The sequence below is a fragment of the Chelmon rostratus genome, chromosome 10 (assembly GCF_017976325.1).
Source record: "Chelmon rostratus isolate fCheRos1 chromosome 10, fCheRos1.pri, whole genome shotgun sequence".
Taxonomy (NCBI): Eukaryota; Metazoa; Chordata; class Actinopteri; order Chaetodontiformes; family Chaetodontidae; genus Chelmon; species Chelmon rostratus.
Window position 1 is genome coordinate 12,595,871 of NC_055667.1, and position 11,630 is coordinate 12,607,500.

The following is an 11,630-nucleotide window of genomic DNA, read 5'->3' on the forward strand; positions in this document are numbered from 1 at the left end:
GATTTACTTGTTTAACAGTGTGGATTTTTAAATCAATTTTTTTCTTCTGCAGGATGTGTCCAAGAAGAATGACCGTAGCTCCATCAATGAAGTTCACCTGGTCATCATGAGACTACTCAGCGTCTTCATGTCTCGAACCAAGTCTGGCTCGAAATCCTCTTCTGAGGTACATCCTCTTTTTTTAATGTAGTTCTCACCGATTTCACTAAAGGCTATCAGTTAAGTGTCTTTTGGAAAACAGTAATGTTAACAGCAGGTACATAAAAAATTGTGTGAGGCATCATTTTCAGATGTGTTAGTCAGACACTTTGTTCAAAGCTACCTTAAAGTAGCCATAGAAGGTACTTACATATCAAACATATAGTTTTCTATGACTGAATTTCTCCATGGACAGCATGCTACTTCTTCATGGGTATTTAACACTAAATTGCTTGTACTACATGCCAGGTGCATCCTCTTTCTCTCTTCCAGTCGTCCTCACTTATTTCGAACGCCACAGCTACTGCCTTGCTCAGCCTCGGTGCTATTGACTACTGTCTCCACGTTCTCAAATCACTCCTGGAGTTCTGGAAGAGCCAACAGGGTGAAGAAGAGCCTGTGGCCACCAGCCAGCTCCTCCGCCCACACACAGCCTCCTCTCCCCCAGACATGAGCCCTTTCTTCCTACGCCAATATGTCAAGGTATCAGATACCAGAAAACATCTTCAAATCTTGAAAAAGTGACTTTTGTACAAGGAATGTTAATGTGAACTCACCGTGTTGCTCCTCCCTCAGGGACATGCTGCGGATGTGTTTGAAGCCTACTCCCAGCTATTGACTGAAATGGTGCTCCGGCTGCCGTATCAGATCAAGAAGATAGCTGACACCAACCCACGTATCCCACCTCCTGTCTTTGACCATTCCTGGTTCTATTATCTGTCTGAAGTAAGTGATTGAATGTATCATTTATGCAATTTTCTTTTTCAACCTGTCTGCATTAAAGACATAAATAACAACCCTTTAATTCAGTCTTCCTTTTCTCTTCAGTATCTGATGATTCAACAGACACCATTCGTCAGGAGGCAAGTCAGAAAGCTGTTGCTTTTTATCTGCGGCTCAAAGGAAAAATATCGTCAGCTGAGGGATCTGCACACTCTTGACTCTCATGTGCGCAGCATCAAGAAGCTCCTGGAGGAGCAGGGCATCTTCCTTCGGGCTGGTGTGGTCACAGCCACATCTGGCTCGGCTCTACAGTATGACACACTCATCAGTCTGGTGAGTGTCCTCTGAACAATCATTAAGACTGCTTGTCCAGAGCTTTTATGTTTTTTTCATACTCATTGTTAAATTTTTTTGTCTTGTTTTTGTCTTAGTCAGATCACTTATTCTATGCATATGTTTCACAACCCTCATTAGTTAATTCTTCTTCTATCCTGTTCCTTTGCTCTGTGATACAAATTTCTTTTTGCTTTTTGTAACCTACTGTGCTTAAATGTAACTTGCTTCTCTTGATGCAGATGGAACATCTGAAAGCTTGTGCTGAAATTGCCACTCAGAGGACGATCAACTGGCAGAAGTTCTGCATGAAGGATGACTGTAAGTTTCAGATCAGGTTTTGTAACTGGAAACAAAGTAACTTTTAAGGCCGTCATGTTAACATTTTAATTGTTTCTTTTCTCTCCTCTTATCTTATTCTGTTCTCTGTCCAGCTGTGTTGTACTTCCTGCTCCAGGTCAGCTTCCTAGTGGATGAGGGTGTTTCCCCTGTACTTTTGCAACTGCTCTCCTGTGCTCTGTGTGGCAGTAAGGTGCTGGCCAGCTCCTCCTCCTCTTCTTCATCATTCTCTGGAGGAGGCTCCAGTGGAACTGGACAGACTGGAGCTTCTCAGTCCTCTCAGAGCAAGTCCTCCAGTAAAAAGAGCAAAAAAGAGGACAAGGAGAAGGACAAAGAGGGTGAGGCAACGACACAGACTTTGTCATACTTTATACAAAATCTTGTTTAGATGGTACACAGTGAATGCTACAATAGACTAAAGACCCCCAATGAACCTGAAAAGGATATTTGGGTATCAAAAATGGATAGTAGATGCTAGGGCCATGACTCTGTTGTAATTTTGCGGACTGACCACAGGTGATGGAGTTGGCAGCCAGGAGGATCAGCTGTGTATGGCTCTGGTCAGTCAGCTTAACAAGTTTGCAGACAAGGAGACCCTCATTCAGTTCTTGCGTTGCTTCCTGCTGGAGTCAAACTCATCTGCTGTGCGCTGGCAAGCCCACTGCTTGGCACTTCATATCTACAGGTACTGCAGACAATCTAACACATTCAGACATACGCAGTCATCTTTGTTGGGCTCAGACTCAAACCCAAACCCTCTTTTTCTTCTTGTCATTGAACGTTAAATTGTAGCATTGCTACACAAACAATGGAAAGAATATGGGAATTAAAGTATAAATGAATTACTGAATGGTGAAATCACATCCTTGGCCGGTGGCTGACATAAGAATCTCCCTGTAGGAACTCCAGTAAATCTCAGCAGGAGCTGCTGCTGGAACTCACTTGGGCCATCTGGCCTGAGCTTCCTGCATATGGCCGCAAAGCTGCCCAGTTTGTCGACCTGCTTGGATACTTCTCACTCAAAACCCCTCAGACAGAGAAAAAGGTTTGTTTGAAAGCCTCACAGGCTATAATATAACATATATGTATATATATGTTTTATTGTAGTGTAGTGTAGTGTATATTGTTATAAGATATTGTTATATCTGTACTTTGTCACGTGAGTGTATTTTGTGAGCCTTGTGTGTGTTTTTCCTATTTCTCCCAGCAATTGTTTTCTGCTTTTGATATGCCATTGTTGACATTGTTTGGCTGCTCTTTGATGTAGTTTAATTGTCTTGCTTAAAATAAAAGGGTAATTTGACACAGAAATACCCAGACTTTTTGATTATAGATTATTAAGAAGCTAGTCTGTGTCCATAATCTGTTTCTGGAAGTTATCCTCCTTGATGTCTGAGCCTTTTCATCATTTAACAGATCATAGCTGTCTCAGTGATAATGATGCTATTTTAAATTGTTTGAATGGTTTCCCTTTTCTGTTCCAGCTGAAGGAGTATTCCCAGAAAGCTGTGGAAATTCTGAGGGCGCAGAACCATATCCTGACAAATCACCCAAACTCCAACATCTACAAGTATGTCTACACAAACGTGCTGTCTTGTAGCAAAGAGAATGCAATTTCATGTAGTTGACATCATCTTCTTAAAAATGTAATAATTTGGTGTTTTCTCATGCAGCACGCTGTCAGGTCTAGTGGAGTTTGATGGATTTTATCTGGAGAGTGACCCCTGCTTGGTGTGCAACAATCCAGAAGTTCCCTTCTCAGTATGTGCAACACACCTTCTCAATCTGTAGCCACAAAGTACACAAGAAGTTTAGCTAATAGAATTATTCTGCAAGTTTTTTCAGATGTAAGTTTGCATGGATTTTGCATCGGTTATGGTTAGTTCGACTATGATTGGGTTTGGTAATTTGAACAGAAAGTGTGACAAGCTCAGGATGCTCATCTGTATGTCTGGACTTGTGTTATTTATGATGCTAACCTTGGCAAAATTATGCATATGCAGAGAGAACAAGTACAAGTGATCAGAACACTTGCAAGGGGGGGGTTTGTAAAACCTTACTGGCATAAACACTGCTTTGAACATTGTTGTGTTTGTTCTCCAGAATATAAAACTGTCATCGATCAAAGTGGACACGCGCTACACCACCACACAGCAGGTTGTCAAGCTCATTGGCAGTCACACCATCAGCAAAGTCACAGTGAAGATTGGTGACCTGAAACGCACCAAAATGGTCCGCACCATCAACCTGTACTACAATAACCGGACTGTACAGGCTATAGTGGAACTGAAGAACAAGTACGTTTCAACAAAGAGCCGCTTGTCTTTCTCTCTCTCCTTTTTCACTAATCATGTTTTTTATAATGGTTATTTAACACCAACAGTATTAAAAGATACAAAGATTACACAGTGACGACTTACCAAAGTTTCAGTTTCACAGTCATTCATTTGGCAGTATGAAGTAAAAGTTCTTGACTGTCTCTTTTTAGACCTGCTCGTTGGCACAAAGCCAAGAAAGTTCAGCTGACCCCAGGTCAAACAGAGGTGAAGATCGACCTTCCTTTACCCATCGTTGCATCCAACCTGATGATTGAGTTCTCAGATTTTTATGAGAACTACCAGGCCTCCACTGAGACCCTGCAGTGTCCACGCTGCAGTGCCTCTGTGCCAGCCAACCCTGGGGTGTGTGGCAACTGCGGTGAGAACGTTTATCAGTGCCACAAGTGCAGGTGAGCAGCAGGTTTCCTCTGCAGGTCTGAACATATTTGGAAATGATTGGAGACATTGAAGTGAATTGGATTTTAAATTTCTGGTTGTTCTGTTGTTCTATTAGGTCCATCAATTACGATGAAAAAGACCCCTTCCTGTGCAATGCCTGTGGTTTCTGCAAATATGCCCGATTTGATTTCATGCTATATGCTAAACCATGCTGTGCTGTGGATCCCATTGAGAATGAGGAAGACAGGAAAAAGGTAAATACAAGTGAAAAGGAAGAGTCAGAAGGGGAGATTGATTGTCATTCCAAAAAGAGCAGCTTGCATCACAAAATCTGAGTTATCCCCATTTTCTTGCTGAGGATAGCAGATGAATGAAGTAGTTTGCCTGCCTTGAAATGGGGTTGTGTTCACTGTGTTCACAAGAATCCATATCCATATGAACACCTGCCTCTTGTGGTATTCACAACCATGAAAGTGAAAGTTTTCTGAAAGCTCTGATGTCACAAGTTATGATGCATTTGCCATTGGCAGAGGCCATAGAAGTTAATTTTTCGGTGTTGCTGCTGCCTAACAGTTCACAACTTAACCATTTGAACAAGTAGGGCTATCTGCAGACACACAATAGCTACAGGACACATCTAATGCATGACAGACCCTTGAAACTGTTATAGGCACCAAAACTACTTTTTTTTAGTTTTTAGGTTTAGGAAAAGATCTCAGGGGATGTGACATGTACCTATGTGGGTTCCATTAGAAGGCAACAGAAGTCTCCATCTCTACTTCCATCTTCACTCCGCATCTTTAATTTTTGATGTACTTTTTTCCTGCAGGCTGTGACGAATATTAATACCCTGCTGGACAAAGCTGACCGGGTCTACCACCAGCTGATGGGCCACCGGCCCCAGTTGGAGAGCCTCCTGTCTAAAGTTAATGAGGCGGCACCAGAGAAACCACAGGTCAGTTCAAAGAGGGGCCTGAACAGTAATTTTTCTTTAGTCTAATTTTAGATAACTAAAATGTATATAATGCACAGTTTAACAGATACATCACACATTGGGATTATTTAGATTAGTGTTTTAAAAATCATTTTTCAGTAAATGTGAAGATTTTGATAGCAGCTGACCAACAGTAAATCCCTGTAGCAGAACTACCAAAGGTATGACTTTAGGTCATTGTAGTAGTAATAGTATTTTTGTTGACATTTGTAGATTTTCTTGTTTCCTTAGTAATGTTGATTAAAGTGTGTTTTTTGTCTTATTTCTACATTTTTTTTCTCATAATGTTATTTTCTCTTTTCCTGTCTTGCCCTCAGGACGACACTGGAGCAGGTGCAGGACTCGGTACATCCTCTGCTAATGTCAACAGATACATTCAACAGCTGGCTCAAGAGTACAGTGGAGACTGCAAGACATCATTTGATGAACTGTCCAAGATTATACAGGTTACAGAGGATAAAAATGATAATTTGCCTAGTAATTTATAGCATATAGTTTTTTCTCTGCTCACTTATAACGCTGACCTTTTCTCTCTGTTTACAGAAAGTGCTTGCGTCTCGTAAAGAGCTCCTGGAGTATGATCTGCAGCAGAGAGAAGCAGCCACCAAGTCATCTCGCAGCAGCAGCAGCCACCAGCCAACCTTCACTGCCAGTCAGTACCGCGCCCTCTCCGTGCTGGGCTGTGGCCACACCTCCTCAACCAAATGCTATGGCTGTGCCTCAGCTGTCACAGGTCACTGTATCACGCTGCTCCGCGCACTGGCCACTAATCCAGCCCTCCGGCAGATCCTGGTTCTCCAGGGTCTCATCCGGGAGCTGTTTGAGTATAACTTACGGCGAGGTACAGCAGCCATGAGGGAGGAGGTGCGCCAGCTGGTCTGTCTCCTCACCAGGTAGGTCCCTCTCCTGTCTTGTAGTCAAGTAGAAGAGTCAAGTAGAGTTGATAGGTACCCATAACGTTATACCTGTCACTAAATGCTGCCAGAGTTATGAACGGTCAATCCCACTGGTGCCACACACTCGCCAAAAGTATAGTCCCCTTCCAGTTGGCAAAGTTGGTACGACACATTAGTATGCACATTGCGTCCTTGCAAGACGAGCCTGTAGAACCTTTGTCAAAACAGCTGTCAAAGCAAATGAGGCTGTTGGAGGCACGAAAAGCCCTCCAGTCCCAAGGGTTATAAGAGACCCTGCGCAGCCTCTCCTCCTTATTCTATTTACATCCTTGCTAGCGATTTAAGACCCAGGAGGAGAAACTGTGCAGGATCTCTTGTAGCCCGACATGAAGTTAGGGCACCCCCTACTGGTGTGTTCTACCTCTTTTCCCTTCCTCAGGGAACATTGGTTGTACACATAAGCACCAGGTACTCGGCTCCACAAAGTTGGATTGAAAGCATACGTTGTACATCTTAATTTACTTTTTGCTTTTTACACTTAGCTTTGTATACTTACAGAGTATTGTGGTGATAATTACATATCATTCTGTCTCTTTCCTTCCATATTTTCCTGCTTCAGAGATCATCCAGAGGCCACACAACAAATGAATGACCTAATCATCGCCAAGGTGTCTGCTGCCCTCAAAGGCCACTGGGCCAATCCTGACCTGGTATGTCTTCTTATGTGTCCTGCTGGAGGCTGAAGTAATTAAGCAAATGAAACACTGAGAGAAATATTTGCAGAAATATCTGTTATTTGTTGGAAAACATTTGTATCTAAACAGCGTAGCTCCTGGATTGAGCAGTTTAACTTTGTTGAAGAATTCCCAATTTTGATATCAACGTGATGTCTTTATTTTCCAACAGGTTAGTAATCTTCAGTATGAAATGCTGCTACTGACAGACTCCATTTCAAAAGAGGGAGGGTGCTGGGAGTTACGGTTGCGTTGTGGTAAGCCTGATTTCATAATCTCAAACCTCAAAAGATGGTGAATTTTTTTCAGGCTCTGTTTATTTTATCAGCCTGTGGATTAGTTTCATGGGAGTAGCTTATGTTTTATTTTTTCTGATCCCTTAGTTTGACATTAAGTCCCATTCTTGTGTGTATTGTTGCTATTCTGTGTTCTTTTGTCACTATTATAAAGAGTACAGTCTAGACCTGCTCCATATGAAATGTTCTCTGAGATAGCTTCTCTTGTGATTTGGTCCTATGTAAATAATATTTAGTTTAGTATTTTTGTATATATTATATTATTGGTCTAGTTGATAACCAGTATGATGCATCACAATGCATCCTCTGCATCAACCAGCAACCCAGTTATCTGATTGTGATTGGGTTGAGTGGGAGACATTCAGCCTGACATTTTGTCCTTTTTATTTTTTTTCTCCTAGCCCTCAGTCTCTTCCTCATGTCGGTTAATATAAAGACGCCTGTAGTGGTGGAGAACATCACTCTGATGTGCCTGAGAATCCTGCAAAAGCTGATCAAGCCCCCTGCTCCCACTAGCAAGAAGAACAAGGTAAAAACTCTATAAAGCTGCCATTCAGCTACAGGTCATGTGGTTTTCCTTTGCCTTTCAGAGGGTTGTCGGTGGCAATGGTGCAGTGTAGTTGACAAGGAGATGGGAGGGTGAAGAACTTTGACCCTGTAGTTATTTGAACCAAAAAGAGAAAAAACAAAGCTGGAATCTACACAAAGAACCATGACATGCCTTTTTATGTGATGAATCAGAAAAAAAATATATATATTTTATTTATAATGCACCAGCTCAGGAAATGTAAGCATTACATATGTTGGTTGAATCATGTTTCCTTATACAACCATGTGTGTTTGTTTTTGGTAATAGGATGCTGCTATTGAGTCTCTGACCACAGTCAGGCCCTACAGTAATGAAATCCATGCCCAGGCTCAACTGTGGCTCAAGAAGGACCCCAAAGCATCTTATGAGGCCTGGAAAAAGTGTCTCCCAGCAAGAGGTAAGTGCGGTTTCTGATCATATATACAGTATATCAGTGTGGCAACATGGTTCTTAATTTTTTTCAGTGACATAATGAAAACGCATGATGATTTTACTCTTGACTGTTTCACTTTCAATAACCACAGGCCAGGAAGCTGTGTCAAAGCCTCAGGGGAAGGCTGAGTTGCGAAGGCAGTACCTGTTGGAGAAGTATGTGTGGAAGTGGAAGCAATTCATGAGGTCCAGAAAAGGTGAAGGCCTCTTCCCTCGCCTGCTCAAACTGAGCCACAACAACTGGCTGCGGCAGGTACAAAAAATAAAACAATAATTTAAAATACAATGTGTTGCAAGTATTTTTAGTGCTCTGCTTGTTTCACAACCATCTTTTGTTAGAAATCAAATTAGGAGCCAGTTAATCACTAGAGTTATATTTGTTGCAGGTCCTTTTCACACCTGCCACTCAGGCAGCCAGACAGGCAGCTTGTACCATTGTGGAGGCCCTAACCACAATCCCCAGCCGCAAGCAACAAGTCCTGGACCTGCTCACCAGGTAAGAGCCTTGAATAGATAACCAGCAAGTCAAACAAACATCACATGATGCACTATTAGGGATTCATTAACTATTATTAGATCACTGCAAAATTTCCTCAGTATTAAAGTTAGTGCAGTATACTAGTGCAGTACTCTGTTACCTTAGTAAATCTGTTAACAATAACAGAAAAACACTGTGGCATAAATTTGGATGGAACTGATTGTCATTTTCAGACAGATCACATACTTTTTAGCTTTGTCGAGGGTTAACAAGCACAAGTATGAAAAGTGTTAAAATAATTGAGACAAATTTTTTTTGAACAAATATCAAGAAAAGAGACTGTGGTGAGCACTTGGAGCACAACCGTACATCTGACTTTGTGTAAAATGACTGTTATATTGTGTATGTGTCAGTTATCTGGATGAGTTGAGTGTAGCTGGAGAGTGTGCAGTGGAGTACCTGGGTCTGTACCAAAAGCTGATCAAGCCAACACACTGGAAGGTTTACCTGGCAGCCCGTGGAGTCCTGCCCTACATCGGTAACCTGATCACAAAGGTAATGGCCCTCAAGTTCAAAATACTATAATTTTACAGTAAGATAAGCCCAGTGGTTTCATAGAATATCTGTATGCAGCACTAATGTCTTTGAGTTAAAATCTTTAGTTCTGTTGAAATTCTTGTAAACGTGAGCTTTAATTTCAAGAGCACAAACTTTTTTTAAACTTTTCATTACGTTTCAATTGTTTGGTATCTATACTGATATCAAATATGGCACAAAGGGTATTCATATATCTATATCACACTTCAATTAATATAACAATAATGCTACATCTTTTAATTCTCTGTTTAATTCCCTATTCAGGAAATAGCCAATCTGCTGGCTCTGGAGGAGGCCACACTGAGCACAGACTTGCAGCAAGGCTATGCCCTCAAGAGCTTGACTGGTATGCTTGCTTCAGTCCTGTTGTTTGTCTGACCATGAAGTTAGTAGACATGACATTGTAGGAACTGTAGGATTAAGGTGACACTTTTAACAACAGTACAGTTTAAATGACACATATGATTTTTATACCACAAGGAAACTTCGGGGTGATTAGTTTTTGAATGTTGTTGTGATGCCGTCTCTTGAATATTAAAATTATTTTTACATGTTTGGTGCCCCTGCAGGATTGCTCTCTTCTTTCGTGGAGGTGGAGTCCATTAAGCGGCATTTCAAAAGTAGGTTGGTTGGCACAGTGCTCAACGGCTACCTGTGTCTGAGGAAACTGGTGGTGCAGCGCACCAAGCTCATCGATGAGACTCAGGACATGTTGCTCGAGATGCTGGAGGACATGACTACAGGTCTGCACTGATGCAACTTCAACAGACATGAAATCTGAAACGTGGTTCCGCTGCTTCATTCTGGAGCTTGTAGCAATTATTTGTTTTCCTACTTCTTAACATAAAAGGAAAACTTTGACCAGCCATACCTGGCAAAATATTGATTTTAATTAAGTCTCTGCTGTTTCCATATTTCAATAAAATGACTAAAGCACAATTTAGAAATCTACTTCTGCTTTCTACAGACTAAAAATCTTGTGAAATTAAGTAATTTTGCAAAGGTCGTATACTGTTGATTTGTTTAAAAAATCAACCTTGTAAATCTCGTTGTTCTATTCACAGGTACTGAGTCTGAAACCAAAGCCTTCATGGCAGTGTGCATAGAGACTGCAAAGCGGTACAACCTGGATGACTACAGGACACCCGTGTTCATTTTTGAGAGGCTGTGCAGCATCATCTATCCTGTGAGTCAGCTTTACCCTGGTTCACTTCAGTTAGACAGTTCAGACAGAATAATGCTCAAAAATTCAGTGTAGTTTTGAATTGGTCGCCCTCTGGAGCTTTCGTTTCCTCCTTTGTGTTTTAGGAGGAGAATGAGGTGACAGAGTTCTTTGTGACCCTGGAGAAAGATCCTCAGCAGGAGGACTTCCTGCAGGGCCGCATGCCAGGAAACCCCTACAGCAGCAACGAGCCCGGCATTGGCCCCCTGATGAGGGACATCAAGAACAAGATCTGTCAAGACTGCGACCTGGTTGCGCTGCTTGAGGACGACAGTGGCATGGAGGTAAAAAAAAAAAATTGAAACGTTCACCACCTGCATGCTTAAAACACATTTTTTTGTTTTGGTGCTCGCTTTTATCCATCTCTTCCCTCTTTGTCACTGAATTCTAAAAGTTGACTTGTTGCAAGACATTTAACTGATAACTCTCTGCTCCTCTTTCCTCAGCTTCTGGTAAACAACAAAATCATTAGCTTGGATCTGTCAGTGGCAGAGGTCTACAAGAAGGTCTGGTGCCCGACAAATGAGGTGAGAGTCCTCATGAGTTTCACAGTGAATGATTAATCCTTTTAAGAACATCTAGAACCGTGCAGATTGTCAATGCATTAGTCCGTCATTCAACATGTTGGCTTTTCTCCCAAGGGTGAGCCAATGAGGATCATCTATCGAATGAGAGGTCTGTTGGGAGATGCCACTGAGGAGTTCATAGAGTCACTGGACTCAACCACAGGTTAGATCCCCTGTTAATTTGCAGTATTGTAATAATTGTCAAACATAGCTTGCACAATTGTTCTTGTTCTAAATGTCACTTATTAACACTCTTCACTGATATGTAAGCCATTAACCATGCTCTTTGCCATCACTGTATTCAGTACCCCATGGAAAGAGTAATGGAAACCATGACTTTACATTACCTCATCACAACTGAAGGATGAAAAGTGTTTTACCTGACCTTATTGCAGATGAGGAGGAGGATGATGAGGAGGTGTACAAGATGGCAGGAGTCATGGCGCAGTGTGGAGGACTGGAGTGCATGCTCAACCGCCTGTCTGGAATCAAAGATTTTAAACAAGGAAGACATCT

At 41.8% G+C, this 11,630-nt stretch overlaps 1 protein-coding gene across 6 annotated transcripts in view; it reads left to right on the forward strand.

Annotated features, from left to right (window-relative positions):
- Positions 1–11,630, forward strand: part of ubr4 (ubiquitin protein ligase E3 component n-recognin 4) — a 57,083-nt gene that overhangs the window by 38,583 nt on the left and 6,870 nt on the right. For 3 of the 6 annotated variants that reach the window (XM_041946705.1, XM_041946707.1, XM_041946708.1), the window contains 30 exons: positions 53–166; positions 448–681; positions 775–924; positions 1,027–1,254; positions 1,497–1,575; positions 1,689–1,931; positions 2,110–2,278; positions 2,494–2,638; positions 3,078–3,163; positions 3,267–3,354; positions 3,697–3,890; positions 4,082–4,321; positions 4,426–4,564; positions 5,140–5,265; positions 5,622–5,750; positions 5,848–6,197; positions 6,820–6,910; positions 7,107–7,191; positions 7,632–7,759; positions 8,087–8,216; positions 8,344–8,504; positions 8,638–8,747; positions 9,143–9,284; positions 9,591–9,672; positions 9,896–10,069; positions 10,391–10,512; positions 10,635–10,832; positions 10,995–11,075; positions 11,190–11,277; positions 11,510–11,630. The exon at positions 11,510–11,630 is cut by the window's right edge and continues 7 nt beyond it. In XM_041946705.1, coding sequence (XP_041802639.1) covers positions 53–166; positions 448–681; positions 775–924; positions 1,027–1,254; positions 1,497–1,575; positions 1,689–1,931; positions 2,110–2,278; positions 2,494–2,638; positions 3,078–3,163; positions 3,267–3,354; positions 3,697–3,890; positions 4,082–4,321; positions 4,426–4,564; positions 5,140–5,265; positions 5,622–5,750; positions 5,848–6,197; positions 6,820–6,910; positions 7,107–7,191; positions 7,632–7,759; positions 8,087–8,216; positions 8,344–8,504; positions 8,638–8,747; positions 9,143–9,284; positions 9,591–9,672; positions 9,896–10,069; positions 10,391–10,512; positions 10,635–10,832; positions 10,995–11,075; positions 11,190–11,277; positions 11,510–11,630 — 4,427 coding nt within the window. The remainder of the gene's footprint in view (positions 1–52; positions 167–447; positions 682–774; positions 925–1,026; positions 1,255–1,496; positions 1,576–1,688; positions 1,932–2,109; positions 2,279–2,493; positions 2,639–3,077; positions 3,164–3,266; positions 3,355–3,696; positions 3,891–4,081; positions 4,322–4,425; positions 4,565–5,139; positions 5,266–5,621; positions 5,751–5,847; positions 6,198–6,819; positions 6,911–7,106; positions 7,192–7,631; positions 7,760–8,086; positions 8,217–8,343; positions 8,505–8,637; positions 8,748–9,142; positions 9,285–9,590; positions 9,673–9,895; positions 10,070–10,390; positions 10,513–10,634; positions 10,833–10,994; positions 11,076–11,189; positions 11,278–11,509) is intronic. The other 3 variants (XM_041946706.1, XM_041946709.1, XM_041946710.1) reach the window with 1 other exon arrangement.